Source organism: Macadamia integrifolia, chromosome 9 (genome assembly GCF_013358625.1).
Source record: "Macadamia integrifolia cultivar HAES 741 chromosome 9, SCU_Mint_v3, whole genome shotgun sequence".
Lineage (NCBI taxonomy): Eukaryota > Viridiplantae > Streptophyta > Magnoliopsida > Proteales > Proteaceae > Macadamia > Macadamia integrifolia.
Window position 1 is genome coordinate 24,184,410 of NC_056565.1, and position 18,120 is coordinate 24,202,529.

Sequence of the window (18,120 nt, forward strand, 5' to 3'; positions counted from 1 at the left end):
GAATTTACCCAGGTCAGCTTAGGGCCCAAAAAAGGATTTTTCTCTTCGAAACCTCTTGTATTGGAAAGTGGAGTGGACGAGAAATCATACATAAATGATCGAACTCTCATATATCCTGAAGATGCTATTGCTATGGGGGTGTTCGGAAATGGCCGAGTTCATTATTGCCCAATTTTTGGAGATCCACTTTGATCATCTAGCAATCTTTAAGTTTTGTCTGGCCTGGCCTAGTTCCTTTTGGTGGCATCTAGTATTCCCTAATAAATGAGAAAAACCAAACTAGTAAGAAATAGTGTTAAAATATGATTTTTTTAAGGTCATGTGCTCCATGTAACCTTTGTGGGTGTAATCAAACTTATCTCGTTTTATATGATTCACATCGGACAATGAAAGGCTTAATATAACCATATATGACTCTATAGAGTATATTTTTTGAAACATCTCATATGCAAATGAATAAAATATACTTTGCACTACTTGTCTGAGATTTTATATATATTGAAGCTGCTGTAATTTAAAACAATAATTCTGTCTCAATCTGCAATTGTAGTGCAACCTCACAAGATTCTCATTCTCAGAATCAATTTCCAAAGATGAGACAGAAAGAGATGGCAAAGGAGAAATACCCACTACCCCAATGAATGTCAGCACTTTGATAAGATCTTCCAGAATATGACCCCATCCTCTTATACTTGGCCAACAGCAAACAGACACACCAATAAAGGCCATTCTGATATGAATCAGAAGCACACTCATACTCAACTCATAAATATTATATTTTGACATAAATTAAAACTATCAGAGAAGAATATTTCCATTTCTTATAACAGGAATAGTATTCTTATGATTAACCACAATCTCAATCAATGCCTACCAGATGGTTATTCCATCACACCAAGGCTTCAGTAGAAATGGACAGAAGCATATAAACTATTCTTCCACTTTATGCAAATGATACCGAAAGATTAACCACTTTAAAGTAATAATGCTGCCTACTCAAGAACTCCTAGTTTCATAAAGAAGATATATATACAGTGCACACTTGAGTAGGATAAGGGGTTGGATAGGCCCTGAAGTTCAAAGAGAATTGCTTGTTTGAGCTATTCCAGAAAACTGGAAAGAGATCAGACTTAACTGTGAAGCTCCTGATTAAATGAGGACATGTTTTATTACAGTGGCCACACAAACCCTAAAGTTTCTCATTTCATTTTGGCATACAAATATGAAACAAAGTGCTTTCATTGCATAACAGAATGATGCAACCCTATACCTTCTTTCCAATGCCCAGCCCAACTATAACCCACTCTTGGTGCAATGCAGGAATATGGGATATCAAAGACAGCATTAGTATCAAAGTGAGTCCTTCTACTGTACTAGTGGATTGATTATTCTAGTTTGCGGATAGATTTTGGTATTTGCACAATAGCTTTTGGTTTGAGTCATCATACTTCCATGAGAATCTTAGGATATCACATTTTTGTGATATAAAAATACGAATAATAGACCGTAAAGAAGAACAACCTATCAAAGAGAGAGAGAGAGAGAATATTCCACTTCCAACAAGAAGATAATGCGGGCTTCACTTGCTAATGCATCCTTCATCAATAGCCTCAACATGGTTAGCTATACTGTCACCCCAATCATACAAATGGACATAAGAATTAAAATGATGCCATCTGGTATTGAACAGTACGATTAAATGGAGCCCATGACAAAGCTCCCAAAACCCAACAGTACACCCCCACCTCACCTCACCTCACCTCACCTCACCCCACCCCATCTTTTCCCACAACAGAAAAGAAATAAGAAAAGATGTTGCCATCCTTTTTGTGATGCTGCACCCAAGAAACACCACAAAGACTTAATTTAACATAAAGCCTTATCATAGCAAAAGGCCATCACTTGGTGTGAAGGTAAAAAATTAGAGCTGCCAGCATGAAAATATGGGATCAAGTCTAAAGAAGAGCTAATTTATGACAAAAATGCTGAAGTAAGGATCAGTTCAAGTCAACCCCTCCCGAGACCCTATGTAAACAGGACTTGAACTGGGTTACAGCCCTAAAACTTCATCATAACACGATCCCATATACAGTTCCCAGCCAATCAATACCAAAACAATTATAGGAAGGACATATAAAGCTGTAGCAACTAGCAACATGAAGATGCGGCAGTAACCTCAATCCAATCAAAATATCAGATATATCAAGCACTTGATTGATTTTTGGATGGTCTTTGAATCCATAACAATTTGCTTTGTGTTTCAGTTTTTTTTTCTTTTCTTCTCTTCTTTCTTTCTTTCTTTCTTTTTTCTTTTTTTTTTTGGATGGGGTGGGGGGGGGGGGGACTGGGTCAATTAATCTCTCAAATCATAAATTCTACAACTACTTTTTTTTTCCTGGTGAACTTCTGTAAGTATCAGGTACAAACACGAGTCATTTGGTTCAAGTTAGCACTAAAATTTACAAGTGTCTAAAACCAGTAAACCATGATGCAGTAAAAACATTTCATGAGTTTTCTACTTATTCGACTGGTTAAAATAACAAATCTTTATGTCATCTCTATTTCCATTTCATATTCAGTATTGATTCCAGCTTTTAGAACATTAAGAATATCTGAATAAACATGTAAGAGAATTTTTTTATCTTTATTCTTTTATTCTGCAGATATGTTGGCAAGTCACCAGTTTCTAAGAAGGAATTTGATCAACATGAACATGATCATAACAAGATGCATGAAGAATCATCCCAACCTTGATCATCATCTATATCTAGACACATTTTGTACTAACACATTTTGTAGAGGGAAAGGGGAAGACCAGAAGTCGGTAAGCCAAAATTTCAAGGCATGGCACTCGAGTCATGTAAGTTTGGGACAATTTGCAGAAGGTTCAAACCACATCTCCTCATGGTTCTAACTCAGATTGGCTACACATTTCTCTATTTCCTAACAGAAGCTTCCTTCAATCGTGGAATGAATCCTCATGTCCACATAACTTATCGCCATATCGTAGCTGGTGTAGTGATGTTGCCTTTTGCCTATTTCCTTGAAAGGTACACCATACATATGTTGAGTCTAGTACCTACTTACATCTGTGGAGTCCAGTTTCAGTTTAACTTATATCTGTACAATTGTAAAGTCGTGGATGAGGCAGTTAACAGAAAAAAGGGACTCAACAATAAAATGCTCCATGTATGATATGGGTGCAATTAATCGTTCTGCATGTTTTTCGATCTATGTTTTGGTCCATTCAAACCCCACCCCACCCCACCCCACCAATTAACACATTGACTATGAATTGACCAAATTCCTTCCCTTCTATGGTTGAGCTGAACTTGTGGGAATGTGCTGACATAGTTATTATGCAAATGATCCAGGAAAGGATCCAATATTGTCATATGTGTGATCAACAGCCCAATCCAATGCATAAAACATCTATTCATGACTAGCAGACCTATACACGTAATTGGCTGTTTTGTCAAAAAACGATTCATCCAAGAGAAGATATAGATAAAGATAGAAACCACCAATAGAACTGCAGAAGCCAACGAAACTCACTTGGAACTAGTAGCATAACAAACAAAGATTATAATAGCAATCCAGAGAAGGAAGAAAAAACCTAGAATACATCTTCAGCTAAGGAAAGGAGTTTATATTTCTATTATTTTTAATCATCTGATATACTAGGCGAAAAATTATTTATGAGTATTGTTTCTCATACCTATTGATGTTTCTTTCTTTCTGCAGAAAAGTAAGACCAAAGCTGACATTACGATTGTTTATAGAGATATTTGTGCTCTCTTTCCTTGGGTAAGAACGATTGATACAGGAAAATAATTATTAGGATTTTGAGTTACACCTGATTAATGGAGAGGAATAACTTGTTTTTCCCTACTTTTGCTTAAAATTGCAGGGTTGGCTTAACTCTAAACATGTATTTTGCAAGTTTGAGATACACATCACCAACATTCATTGCTTCTTTCGTCAACACCATTGCTTCCTTGACTTTTATAATTGCTGTTGTACTCAGGTGGGGACCTTCTTATATATGACAAAGCTATACATCTACAGCATTTGGTATCACTTCCCTAGAATGATTTTGAGAGAGTTTTTATCCCATGGAACAATTCCAACCAGAATCATATTATATTTTCTGGAGTGACTCTTTGTCCTTTCACTCTTTCCAAGCAGTATTTTAAAATCATCTTTGCTTCTTTACCCCAATTACCACTTCATCATTTCTGCAGTGATCATCTAAAGTAACTAGTTTGTTCACTGCATGAAACACTTTTACGAATTGGAGACAGATTTTCATCTCTTCAGTATGTTAAGAATCTCAGTAGCAAAGGGATAATATTGTGAATCTCCTAACAAGTTCTCCACTGGATGCATTTGAGCTAGGTTAGAAGTCGTCAACGTTGCAAGCCCTCGTGGGATGGCAAAAATTCTTGGGACATTAGTTTCCTTAGCTGGAGTTATGACGATGACACTGTACAAAGGTCCTCTCTTGAGAAACCCTTGGGGTGCTGTAGTCCACATCCACGGAAATACAATTCATGAGAACTGGTTGAAGGGTTCAATTCTTACAGTAGCAAGCTGCATAACATGGTCTATCTGGTACATCATGCAGGTATTTAACTCTTTAAATCTATCATATTAACTTTGGAGTAGTATTCATATAGTTAGTTGAAGACTTGAAGTATCCCTCTTTTGTAATTACATTGTTTCCAGTTATTAAGAATTTGTTAAAAGGTGAATCCAGTGCAAAGCACACTGGTTGCAGCCTCTGCTGGTAGAACAGGCGCCAGGTTTGTGGTCTAGGGATCAACTCCTGTCACACGCATCCCCCCCTTCCTATCATTACCCCCTCCCCTCTTATGTGTGTGAGTAAAAGTCCCCTTGGGCAGTTCTATAGGATGTAAATAAATAAAAAAAAGAATTTGATAAAAGAAAATTAATTCTCAAGCCTCATCAAACACCATTCAAAATGGACATCCAGAATAATGCATATATAAATTTTATAAATGCAAACTGTACAACTTTGACTGAAAAATCAGCCACGTGTGCCTTTGCTTCCCCCCCCCCCCCCTTTCACCCTGAGGGTTAATGTGCTTTTGCTTTTCTTTGCATGTGTTACAACGCTTCACAAATCTTTGAAATGTTCTGTTTCAATAACTCACTAAATACACATAAGCTGTTGTACTAAAGAAATACCTTCAGAATTAAATAAAGTTAACCAACTAAATGACAGCATAACAAAATTACATGAATTCTTATTAATGTCCTTATCCAGCTTCCTAATAGAACTGAAACAGTCAAAAACAGCTAATTCATTTACATTTTGTGTGTGTGTGTGTGTGTGTGTGTGTGTTTGGGGGGGGGGTGTAAAGGATAATTCATGAACATATATTATTTGAAGTGTAGGCATTCATATTACTATTCCCGATAGAACAGAAATGGTCAAGAACAGCTGATTCATTTGATTGAATTACTTATACTAGCATATGCATTTACCACTCCACTGTTTATATTCCAACCCACCCCCCCCCCCCCAAAAAAAAAAAAACCATTTTTTTTAGTAGAGGGATAAGAACAGATATTGTTTGAATTATAGGCATTCACACTGAAGAAATATCCAGCACAGCTTTCACTGACTACATGGATGAGCTTCATTGGGGCGGCACAATCAGCTGTCTTCACGGCGTGCATAGAACATAAACGGGCAGCATGGACCATTGGACTTGACATCAACTTATGGTGCATTATATATGCTGTAAGTGTAGTGATTTTAGACATTTAACAATTTGCTACTCAAAAGTTTAACAACTTCTCTAAAAAAAAATCACTAACTGTGGATGGAAAATTGCAGGGAGTGGTGTGCTCAGGATTGATAATATTCATTCAACTATGGTGCACAGAAGAGAAAGGACCAGTTTTTGTAACCATGTTTAACCCGCTTTCAACAGTGTTAGTGGCAGTTCTAGCATACTTTGTCCTTGGTGAAGGGCTGTATATAGGCAGGTAAAGCAATATTTATGTTGTTCTTCCATCTAGATTCACATAACACATATATCATATTATGTTGGCACGCTCATAATGATTTTGGCATCCTTTGCACATAAAGCATTCAAATCCAAACACATCACAAAGAGACACAGAGAATTTGAGGTTTAAAAGTTTCCTTGGTCTTGTGTTAGCATCGTTGGAGGAGCTATAGCTATCATTGGTCTCTACTTGCTGCTGTGGGGGAAAGAAGGGGATCAAGAAGTTCACATCAAATCTCAAGAGCCATTACATCTGACTTATGAAGAGCAAAAAGAAACCAAGCTTCATGTCATCACATCAGAGGAGAAGGCACTTCAGATGGACCCCTAGAACTCTGAGACCACATCAGATTAACGAAAAAAAGAATTACTGTATGCATATCAATTCAAGGGTACCAGAAGCATTGCATATAAATTTAGGTAGCACTGCAAATAAAGTTAGGTCAATTTCCTCATTATTTTAGTTTTCTCCACAAGCTTCTATGAACATGTTGCACAGAACCAAACTATTGGGCGAGTTACATGAAATCCAAGTCTTATGGTGTCAACTGCTGAAATTGATAAAATACCTAAAAGTCGATAAATTTCCAAGCCATGATGCTGCAATGCTAATAGGGTATATGACGCCACATAACAGGGCTGCAAAACTAATGGTTAAGGATCTCTTTGGCATCTTCCTTTCATATCATGAACTAAAAAGAGAGCAAAATCTATCAGAGTTATAGAATCAAACAGAATGTGGTCATTGGTGGATAAAACCTGCAAACATAATTTGTACTAGGAATTTTTTTCTCTTCAAAATAACAATCGTTTGACAACAACGTTGCTATCGAATCCAATGATTCCTCAATAGTACATATTGACAATGTAAGATCATTAGCAAATAAAATCTATAAGTTCCTACCATAGTTAAAACAGGAAGATTGGTCACTGGAATCCTAAAAAAGATAGTAGGCTTTCGTGAAGCGTACTCTTACAAATACACATCGTCGAGGCTACACTCCATCGGGAAGAGTCCTCTTAGAAGTACTGATGTAGAGAACGTTGTTTCCACGAATGAAAGCATCTCCATACTTGTTTTTCAGCTGGCCATTGACGTATTCTTCGGTTTGCTCCATTGCTATGTTCATGTATCCATCAAGGCAAGCTAGGATACCTCTGTAATCAACACCAGAGTTGAGCTTGACCACGACAGGTCTCCCACGAATCGATTTGAGAAAATCTGCTGGGGTTTTTGTCGAAGTCATCGACCCCTTCTCCCCAGTCGCTCCTCCGCTCATCTCTTTAAAGTTTACTCTCTTCAACACTTATCTTCGAGTAGTCTGCGTAGCTCTCCGGCGATCTGTAGTGGTTTGTTGTAGAAAGCCTACCCTCAATGTGAATAATGTGATCCCTTTCTTCGGAGCTATGTCGCTTTCGTATTTCGCAGAGGACAAGTTAGGGTTTAAGGGGGGAAAAGGAATAGGGTAGTCCCAGGCAACAGTGTTTCTTCTTTACAGTCGTCGGATTGGTGTCAGAAAAGGATTGTCCCTAACTGATTCCAATCCGACTAAAATAAAAAGTGAACGCTCACGTAAGCACACGCAATGAGCTCCCTACAAAGGATTGTGATGAAAATTTCTGTTGTTTGATTTGTAGGTTTGATTTTTTTTTTTTTTCCTCCTCCGGATGTAGACGGCTCGGATATGGAACGAAATCGGATCTGATATATTTGAATTCGGATATTTTCTGGCCAGATTACGGATACATCTAAACGAATTCAGATTTTCAACTATCGTTTACTCTCTGACTTGTGTAATCTAGACCTTCCTCCCCCAATGAATATAATTTACTCTTAATCCATCTTCCTAGGTTGTTTTAATTCTTCTCCTCATTCTCTAAAACCTATTTAAACTTTAAGAACCTGCAAAATAATTAATTGATTATTTAATCAGATTGAATATTTATTTTTTTGGATAATTCAGATTTTAATCCGAATATCCTTATTCGGATATGGATACCTTTATTTCGATACGGATACCCCTATACGAATACAAATGCTAATTCAAATTCGAATTTCGACCATCCATTTACATCCCCAGTTCCAGTGCCTAGCGCACTTGTAGCAGCATCGATTAATAGAAACTGACACGTGGAGGTCATTTTGAAGATCAACTCCAGCCACATGTAAATGTGACTAGTATGCCGTGATATCACTCTCTGATCCCTAGGTTTTACGGAGATGAATCTTATCTATGTGTTCCAATTAACATTTCGAAAATATATGCAACATAGACAATTCTTTATTAAACGCGACTGACATTTTTCTTTCTTCAGGATATGTCAAATAATACATATATAAATGAATTTCCTTCATTTACAGCTTTTCTAGTATGTTCATTCCAGACAGGAAAAGGCTCTCTGACCTAAAGGCATAAACCATGATTAGCAATCAGAAAGTGGGCAGTGGATGAAAGAAAATGGGTTAAGAGAGAAAATTTCATATGGCTGCAGCGTTTGCTTGAAAAGGAAAAAAATGACCAATATTAGGGTGATAAACGGGTTGCACTCTACTGTTCCAAAAGAATCTGAAAGTTCTGAGAGATGATCATAAAGGTTCTGATCAGAATATCATCTTTGCAAGTTTTGGCAACATTTTCATGGGTTGTTATGTCTAATCAATATTGGTGATAAACGGGTTGCACTCTACTGTTCCAAAAGAATCTGAAAGTTCTGAGAGATGATCATAAAGGTTCTGATCAGAATATCATCTTTGCAAGTTTTGGCAACATTTTCATGGGTTGTTATGTCTAATCAATATTGGTGATAAACGGGTTGCACTCTACTGTTCCAAAAGAATCTGAAAGTTCTGAGAGATGATCATAAAGGTTCTGATCAGAATATCATCTTTGCAAGTTTTGGCAACATTTTCATGGGTTGTTATGTCTAATCAGTTCCCCTTCCACTATTAAAGATTTCAAAGTGCTATAGATCCTTCTATCGAGTCAAGAATCATGGCTACGGATTTATTCATGGATATAAAAGTCTTTACCTCCCAGGCTAAAGAAGTCGCTAAACATTGCTTTCCATGCCAATTGAGACAAACAGATATATCGATCAATATTATCGAAGAAATAAATAACAGAGAATGGGCATTCCTTGCCAGTTTCACCAAAAATCCTTGCCTATCAATCTAAAAATCAGACATTAGAAAGTCAAGTCATAATTAAGAATTATTTACATGTAGGAGAGCTACTGTTTCTGACATCTGCATAACCAACTGGGATTGATTTAAGCTTTGATGCCCTTTGTAGTTTCTAGGCAACAGGAGGCCTGAGCACATGATCATGGGATGTGTCAAGGGACGCTGGGGGTATCCATTGCCACATGGGGAACCCTCCATAACTTGGGAATGCCATCATCTTGTTTGCTCCAGAGTGGTATGCAACTGGGGGTGGTGGTACAAAACCAGCAGGTAGAACAGTTAAGGCTTTCACCTGTTGCTCCATCTTTTCTCTGTCTGCCTTGAGCAGAAGCTTCTCTTCACGTAGCTCATTCTTCTCTGCCTGCAATTGGATAGAGGTAAATATCTAAACACCTTTAGCCAAATGCCTATATTTTAATGTCCTCATGATGCAGGTTAATTCGCAAGCTAAAGATTAAAATACCATCACCCAGAAATAAGGAAAACCAAACCAGCTTTATTACAAAATGCATAAGGATCAAGCTTTTGTTGGTTGGGTATTCATAGTTACCAACTTAAAACTATGATTAAACAATGACAAACCAAAAAAAATACATCACAATCAAAAGACTTAGATTTTGGAACATAAAATATGAAGCAGGAAATTGTAGTCACATTTATTACAACCCAACCTCTTACAATAGCATTTATAAGATGCATTACTTTATTCGAACATGACTGTCCAAACATTTCAATGCAGATGCACAATCCTCATACCTATTGGTCTAGGCATGGGTTTGCTCAGCACCTCACACAAACAAAATGAAAAAGGTCATGTAGCATATATAAGTTTTTTAACAATGGTAGCTTGAGTTTTGTGTTTTGACCTAGATGTTAAGTTCAAGCTAGTAAAAAATGGAACATGATTTCTTTTCTTTTTTCCCTCAAGGGGAGAGGGGAATCTTTACTCATCTCCTTCACTTTTTTGTGGTTTAACTCCTTTTTACCATCTATAAAAGACATTGTCATTCCTACTAACATCATACAGTAGCATTCTTTGAATCAAAAAGCTTATGAGATATTGTTTTGGCAGATGAGACAAAAGTTGATCACACTGGTGGTTCCTCAAACCCCAAGGGGGTAACGGAGTTGGCAAGGGGCCTTAGCCTCAAGTCAGTATGAGCTTGCGGGACTAGTTAGGCCGAAGGCTTGGATACCAGTCATTAGCCAAAAAAAAAAAAAAAACGATGAAACAAAAGTGGGGATTAATGCCAAGTTGGAGTTATGGAGATCAACCTTAGAATCAAAAGGTTTTATAAAATATAAGATAAGGGGGGGGGGGGGGGGGAAGGGAGCATATGGTGTGTAACTTTAGTTACAACAGGATGGGTAATGAGGTGGTGAAAACTGATGAGAGGGAGATCCCGCAAAATGACTAGTTTAGGTATTTGGGCTCAATCATAAGAAGAAGGTGACACAGAGGATGATGTTTCACATAGAATTAAAATATGATGGGTGAAGTGGCGAAGTGTGTCCAAAGTGTTGTGTGGTCGACATATTCCTTTAAAACTTAAAGGAAAATTTAATAAGACAGCCATACGATCAGCAATGGTGTATGGCGCGGAATGTTGAGGAGTGAAGAAACATCATGTAGATAAACTCGGTGTAGTGGAGATGAAGATGTTGAGATGAATATGTGGCAAAACTAGGAAGGATAAAGTAAGGAATAATCATATTAGAGTTGATTTGGGAGTAGCTCCAATACATGATAAGCTATAAGAAAATCGGTTGAGGTGGCATGGCCATGTTCAATGGAGGCCTTTGGATGCTCCAATACGGGAGAGTGGTTTGATTCAGATTAAAGGATTTAAAAGAGACAAGGTCACCTAAAATGACCTTAGGACTCTAGGAGAAGTGGTGAGGAAAGATATCCATATCTTAGACTTGTATCAAATATGACTTCGAATATAGCTGATTGGAAGGCAAGGATCCATGTAGCCGACCCATTTAGTTGTGTAAGGCTGAGTTGTTTCTGTTTGAATCAATATCACATTTCACATAGAGAAACACCTAACTTTGGTCAGCCAACATCATTCCACAAAATTTATCTTTCATTTCTTCTACCTTTCTTTCCTTTTAGGCATGGTGGGGTTGTTTCTTTATCCCTTCTTTCCCTGTTTTTTTCCTCCCAAAAACTGATTGCCTTCCAATTCATTTGAATAAGAAAGCATCTACTCTCTCTTCATGTAAGATAAGGAAACAAAGAAAAAAAAAATAATCCTTTAAGGTTTTGGATGAGGTTTTTCTTTAAGAAAAAGCAAAGTGTCATTGCAGTACAAAGCTACTAATGCTGACCTTTAAATTTTTTATGTCCTCTTGAAGCTTTTCATTTGCCTCCTTAAGCTCTTGAGCTTCAGCTTTAAGCTGATTCAGAACACGAATGGCATCACAGAGTAGGGCAGATTTGTCTGTTTTAGGAGGTTTGCCCGGCTCCAAAATGGAACTCAAATCTAAAAACCTGCACGGAAGACAGGACTGATATCATGATTAAACTTTCAAATTACCTTGACATATACAGGTACATGATGTAAGAATCCTAAAACGAATTAAATTGCTCAAGTGATCATAATCCCTCATAGGAAAATTGGATGCATGCTGACAGTTGTTGCATGAGGAGTGTTTCTTCAATAATTTGACATATCAAAATCTCTGTATCAAGGACATGTAGCTCCTAAAATCCTCCTACAAACCACTGAAGTATAAGCAGGATGATAACAGATAGAGCTATTTTTGTTACCTTAAATAAGTTTTTAAAAAATCTTCTAAAATAATTTTACACACATTTTAACATGCAAAATATAGTCATTTCAGGCTGCAAAAAGAATCAATAGCACAGAGCACTTGACAATCAACACACATGCACTATCGTTTACATGGCGTTGCCCAAAATGGTGAAATTCAGAAGTGAGAATTGGTGGGATTCAAACAAAGAGCAGTGTAAAGGAAATGATATGTGCCTGTCATTCATCCTGTCCCTCCGCATCTTCTCACGGCAAGCTTTAGATCCTGGTCCATTGCAAGGCTCATTTCGGCCCCTACAAATTATCACCATTCATATTGTCAAGAATATATAAAATAGATGAAATCACCCCTAACAAAGTGAAATAGAAACAAGATTGATTATAGGATAGCCTACAATAACTAAGCCATCAATAGAACAGACCAACAATAAAGAGCCTGACCTTAATCCCTGGGGTGGGGACTAACCATTTGAATCAATGGACAATTGATTATAGGATTGCCAAATCAGATACCATCTAAGATTTGTGTATTTATCCAATACTTCAGCCTTATCCAAATCCACAATCCGTGGCAGGGTTCACGGTTCTAGCTATTAAAAAGATTATTTCTGTAACTATAAAGGTTTATTAAGAGGTATCATAATGAAACAGACCATAAAACATGAGGCCTAAACATAAGCACCATATACAACCTCCATGGATATAACAGCAGAAAAGTAGCTGTACAAAACTCCTATTTGCTGATTTCACTGTTTATCATAGTTTTGACCTCAATATCTAAGACAAACTGCAATGTAGAGTGGCGTAACAAGAGCTGCAGGATGACATTTGTCACCCACTTACCAGATATTCATAACAGTACCAATTTGACTAGGTGGAGCCATGCAAACTAAACGAGGTCTTTGCATAATAGTAAATTAATTAGAAAGAAATATGTTATTGCCACTAAAAAGTGTGAAGATTAATACAACTTTATCCAACAAAAAAGAAAGTTCATAAAAGATATTGATACTCATGTAACACACACAAGTTATTCGAGTAAGGTTAATACCTTTTCCGTGGGCATCCTTTTTCTTGGGCTACAGTGCCAGCAGGTGATACATCAAAGTCCAGGCAACAACTGCAAAACAGAGAATCAATTACATGTAAGCAGTGAAAGCACTGATCTGCAGACTTCCCCTGATTCATTAAACCAGCACTAAAAAAAAAAAAAAAACTATATTTTACAGCCTTGCATCAATTTGATTTCAATCTTTGAGGATAGGATTTAACCCACACAAGTCCGTCAGCCTAAGGTCAACAATTTCTTTTTTTGTGAGTTTTCTTCTTTCTGTTTTTTAATTTTGTGGGGTTGGGGGGAGGGGCCTTAAAGGTCGAAAATTTGTAATGCTGGAAAAAGATCATTTTCCCTTTCACATAATTACCCAAGTTCTCTCAAGTTTCCCTAATTATTCCAAAATGCTTCCCAATCTTCTTCCCACCCACTCACCACACACCCCCCCCCCCCGAAAAAAAAAATCTTTCCTATAAATAAAAGCAAAAATTCACAAGTTTTGTAAGTTTGACACGAATATCAAAAAAATATGAAGATCAGAATAAATAAGACCTAGAATAAAAACTTCAAGTAGGAAAATAACAAGGTAAACTTCAGAAACGCCATGAAATAAAAATATATCAACTAGTAGCATTTTTGGTCCAAATCATTCTCAGGATAAAATATTCTAAATCGAAAATTTTCTGAAATCAAATCGCAAATATCCGATCAAGAGCCAAAGAAAACCATTCTAGCCTACAAAACCCAAGAAATGAAATATGCGAGTGGACGAATTACTTTTCCAAACAGAAAAGAGGGTGATTTGAGGAAGACATACCTCTGATTATTCCAAATAAAATCTGTAGATGGTGCTTCCTCGATTAAATTGTAATCCAGGATGTTCCAATTACCATCCTGAAACGAATCCATTCTCCTTAAACGAAACGGAGAAATAGTAATCTACAGAGAAGATTTCAGAGAAACCCTAAAATAAAATCCTTCAAACACTACTTTGTTTTTTCTTAGGAGGTGTGATATTGAAGGAAAGATTAGAGAATTCGAGGAAAAAATATAAATTAGATACGAATTTGGTTCGGTTTTTTGCAACTTTGGATGATGATTAGTCCTTTCTTTCTTCTGCTGCTTTGTTTATGCACGCAAGACTTTTCTTTTGTTTTAAACCACACATAAACCGCATCGTCATCATTACTCCTCTAATTAACTAAATTAGCCTCGTCATTTTCCAAGAAGGAAGAGTTAAGAAGCTACATATGCGAGGGTATTGATGGAAAAAGATAAGATGAGAATACACGTTCCAAATATGGATTGAAAGATTCAACGGAGAGAAGTTTGGATGATGGATTCTAATCTGACGTTCAAGTTACATTGATAGTGGGTCCACTAGAAGGATCAAGAAAGGAGTGTTTCCACTTTCCACTTTCCACTCGATCTCTCAAGCCTGTCAACAGTCAAAACTTGCAAGCGGTGATTCGACGCTGAGTAGTGGAAGGACGGTCAACGCTGGGCTTGAGGCAATCTGAGGATAAAAATCCTCTGTTGTTCTAATCGTCTGTTTTTCCATGTTTTGCTAGGTGCAGAATGCGACACGTGGATGATGCATCACCAACGGTCAAGATGATATATGTTGGTTGAGGCCATTAAAACCGGGTTTTCTCCTTGTGAATCAAACCGGATTTTCTCTTTATCCGCCCAATTCTTTCCTTCTGTTGTTCAAATCGTAAAGCAGAAGAAGAAGAAGAGGACAAGAGAAGAGCAGTTCAACCATGTCTGCTGTGAAGGTTCTGAACTTGAAAGTCTAAACCTGAGGGCGGCTTTGCGACTTAGTTAAAGAACCCAAAAAAAAAAAAAAAAAATTCCAGATCCCTTATTTTAATCGGTGGATTGAACTTTGAAGAGACAACTGAAACGTAAAGAGGGCTTTACAGTAGACACCCGAGATTTAATCTAATCATCGAGAGGTGAACCAGTCGACCCAAGTCTCAAGAAGTCAACACAACTAATTGGGGTGGTTGGGGTGGGTGAGGTGGGGCAGGGGAAGAATCGAGAGAGGCTGAGGGCCTGAGAGATGAAATCAAGAAACCATGGAAGGTGAAATGGTGAAAGAACAACTTACCCCACAACCAGTATCAATGGCAGTTCTGATAGAACCATTTTTGAGATTAATCAACTTGCCGATATCATCAATATAAGCATCAGCACCGTTTGGGAACATGGTACCACCATCAGGAAACTTGAATCGATCCCCTTCGAATCGAATCCAGTTCTGAACCGCCTTCTCCACTGTCAAATGCTTGTGGGGTACTCACCTGATGGAAAGTATGTAGTTACTAGCCCCGAGGAAGAAGAAGAAGAAGAAGAAGAGAGAGGAGGAAACGAGTTCGTCTTTGAGTCGAGAATCGGGGCCGTAAGAGTCTACCCGGAAAATGACCTTTCCTTTGGTGTCGTAAACGGCGAAACCGTCGCCGGGGAAGAAGTGAGACGTCTTGAGTACTGTTAGCTGGGTCTCCTCTTTGAAGCAGAAGCTTTCCTCAACGACAACGCCGGTGCTCATGGTTTGTTAGCTCTTTCTTCTTCTCCGTTGTTGTTCAATCCAGATCATTCAAAAACTTTTCAGGACGATAGTAGAAGAGAAAATGAAGAGGAAAAGACTTTTACAAGAGACTGAGTGCAACTTCTCGGTCTGGTTCACAGGGAGAAAACCCGGTTTTGGTAGCCTCAACCAACATATATCATCTTGACCGTTGGTGATGCATCATCCACGTGTCGCATTCTGCACCTAGCAAAACATGGAAAAACAGACGATTAGAACAACAGACGATTTTTATCCGCAATCTGATGCGTCTCCAGTGGGTCCCACTCAAAATATCCGAGTCACGGTACCGTTCTGAAATGTTAACCTACGTCGCTCTAACTATTTTGCACGTGTATGGTGTGGTGTATCAAATTTGGTGAACCGGATGGATTGGTGGGTAGGTGGGTACTGGGCAGGTCATTTACTCTTGAGATTCCTGCCCACATGGGCTTTTAAAGGAATATGCTGAAAATTAATTAACTGATATTGTTTACAAATCTGTTTCTAAAAATTAATTAAAATTTTAAAATAATATTAATATTTTAATAACTTTAGAAAATATTTTTAGGGAAAGATTTTATGCATCATTGTGTCTTTCAACCGTTGGATGGAGGTGGGGGTCAAATTGTAATACTATATCTCTCCCCCTCCAACGATTGAAGGCACAACTAGGGGTGTCAAATGGCGTTGTTTTAGTTATTCAGTCCAGTTTTTATTTGATTTACATTTTAATAAGGTGAAATCAAAATCGCACTGGATAGGAATAAGTTGAAATCATAATCATTTTCTTTTGATTTTGGTTTTAGCGATTTTTTAATTGATTTTTGTTATTTGGTTCACAACCAGTTTACAATTGACCAATAGATCATATATTAGAGAGGGAGAAGGAAGTTGAGAGAGCGAGATAGTAGAATTATAGAAATTTACCTTTGTGTTGTAAGTTGTAACGTGGTATTCTCTCAAAATCTATTTTTCCAACTATTATATGTAGATATAATATTAAAGAAGTCTTATCGGCCTAGAAGATCATAGTAAGCGTGAATCCTACATATAATAAACTTTCTAAAAAGTCAAGATAATATATATATATATATATTTTTTTTTTTGCTAAGGACAATATACTTTCTATCTATGTAAAAAGATTACACATATAATAACTAATTAATTATGATACTATAAATTAGGAAATCAAGACGTGTGAAAGTGAAACTCCATCACATCTTGCCCTTTCGGTTAATACTTTTCTTTTATTTTTTCTTTTTTTCATAGAGACCCATCGAAATTGAAAACACTCAAACTCTAAAAGTTTTAAAACACCTTGACACTAGTTCCAATTAATCATTAGTTTTTTCGGTTCTGAATCGAATCAAACCAGGATTATGGCCTATAAAACCAAAATCAGATCGTATTCCTACGGTGTAGTTCAGTTCGATCATAATTGATCGGTTTCGATTATAGTAAACAATTTCGATTAAATATTAACACCCTTAGTCATGATCATTATGTATGCATGGAGGGAGAAGTGTACTATTATATCTCTTTCACACACACACTAACAAAAAAAAAAAAAAAAATGGATAGGTGAAATAATGGAGAAGGCTAAGAATTTGAAGGATGATAGGAAATTTATCAAAGATAAATATGACCCTTCATCAACATGAAAAACATTAAAATTTTGTAAGATATTTCATCCAAAAGTATCTTCTCAATATGAAAATAAATGACGATAAATTCGTAAAAACAACAAATAGTTTAGTGTTATTACCAATAGGCTCCATAGCCTTAAAAAAATTATTATAATTTATGCCACCGCATATTCTGTATGAAATTGCAACTTTTGTGTTTGCCATCAATCAAGTATATACACGATAAGCAATTAGCGCATTCCACACCATATATGGCATAGAAAATATATCTAGATTTTTGCAACTAATGGTACCAACAATTATCAATATAATAATAAATTATATAATCAATTCAGGACAAGATTCGAGAATGTTGTTTAAGATGGTATGGTCATGTTCAAACGAAGCCTTGAGATATCCTAGTAAGGAGGAGTGATCAGTCTAGATGGAAGGGGCTAAAATAGCTAGGGATAAGCTAAAATAACTATAGATGATGTTGTAAGAAAAAACATGCAGAAGTTAGGTTTTGGATATAATATGATCACAATCAAAGTTGTTTGAAGGACAAAGATCTATGTAGCCGATCGTTCATAGGTGGGATGTTCCTATAGTTTTTATTTTATTTTTTATATTTTTTAACCCTCTCTTGGATCCATGTGGCCAATTCCATTTAGTTGAAAGCGGATTCTCTCTAGTGCCTTAGTGCACCAAACGCACATTGGACGGTTGGCAACACCAAGCACACACCCCTGATCGTCGGATGCACATTAGGCGCACCGATGCGCTTGAGAGGATCCGGTTCCCATTTAATTGGGAAAATGCTAAGTTGTAATAAATTTTATGATAGAATTAAACATGAAATTT

The 18,120-nt window shown here is 37.0% G+C and overlaps 3 protein-coding genes across 3 annotated transcripts; 1 reads left to right on the plus strand and 2 right to left on the minus strand.

Moving 5' to 3' along the window:
- Positions 1-2,058: 2,058 nt before the first annotated feature.
- Positions 2,059-6,730, plus strand: LOC122088396 (WAT1-related protein At4g08300-like). The gene is made up of 7 exons (XM_042657661.1): positions 2,059-3,050; positions 3,745-3,807; positions 3,911-4,027; positions 4,399-4,627; positions 5,612-5,770; positions 5,867-6,018; positions 6,195-6,730. The coding sequence occupies exons 1-7, from the start codon at positions 2,845-2,847 to the stop codon at positions 6,370-6,372; spliced, it is 1,104 nt and encodes a 367-aa protein (XP_042513595.1). The 5' UTR covers positions 2,059-2,844; the 3' UTR covers positions 6,373-6,730.
- Positions 6,731-6,790: 60 nt separating this feature from the next.
- LOC122088397 (U6 snRNA-associated Sm-like protein LSm6) lies at positions 6,791-7,471 on the minus strand. Its single transcript, XM_042657662.1, has one exon. It carries the CDS (start codon positions 7,319-7,321, stop codon positions 7,037-7,039), a length of 285 nt encoding a protein of 94 aa, XP_042513596.1. The 5' UTR covers positions 7,322-7,471; the 3' UTR covers positions 6,791-7,036.
- Positions 7,472-9,115: 1,644 nt separating this feature from the next.
- LOC122088306 (transcription factor bHLH104-like) lies at positions 9,116-14,197 on the minus strand. The gene is made up of 5 exons (XM_042657515.1): positions 13,877-14,197; positions 13,057-13,125; positions 12,222-12,299; positions 11,560-11,722; positions 9,116-9,586 (listed from the first exon to the last, which is right to left on the minus strand). Exons 1-5 carry the CDS (start codon positions 13,966-13,968, stop codon positions 9,338-9,340), a joined length of 651 nt encoding a protein of 216 aa, XP_042513449.1. The 5' UTR covers positions 13,969-14,197; the 3' UTR covers positions 9,116-9,337.
- Between the last annotated feature and the right edge of the window lie 3,923 nt (positions 14,198-18,120).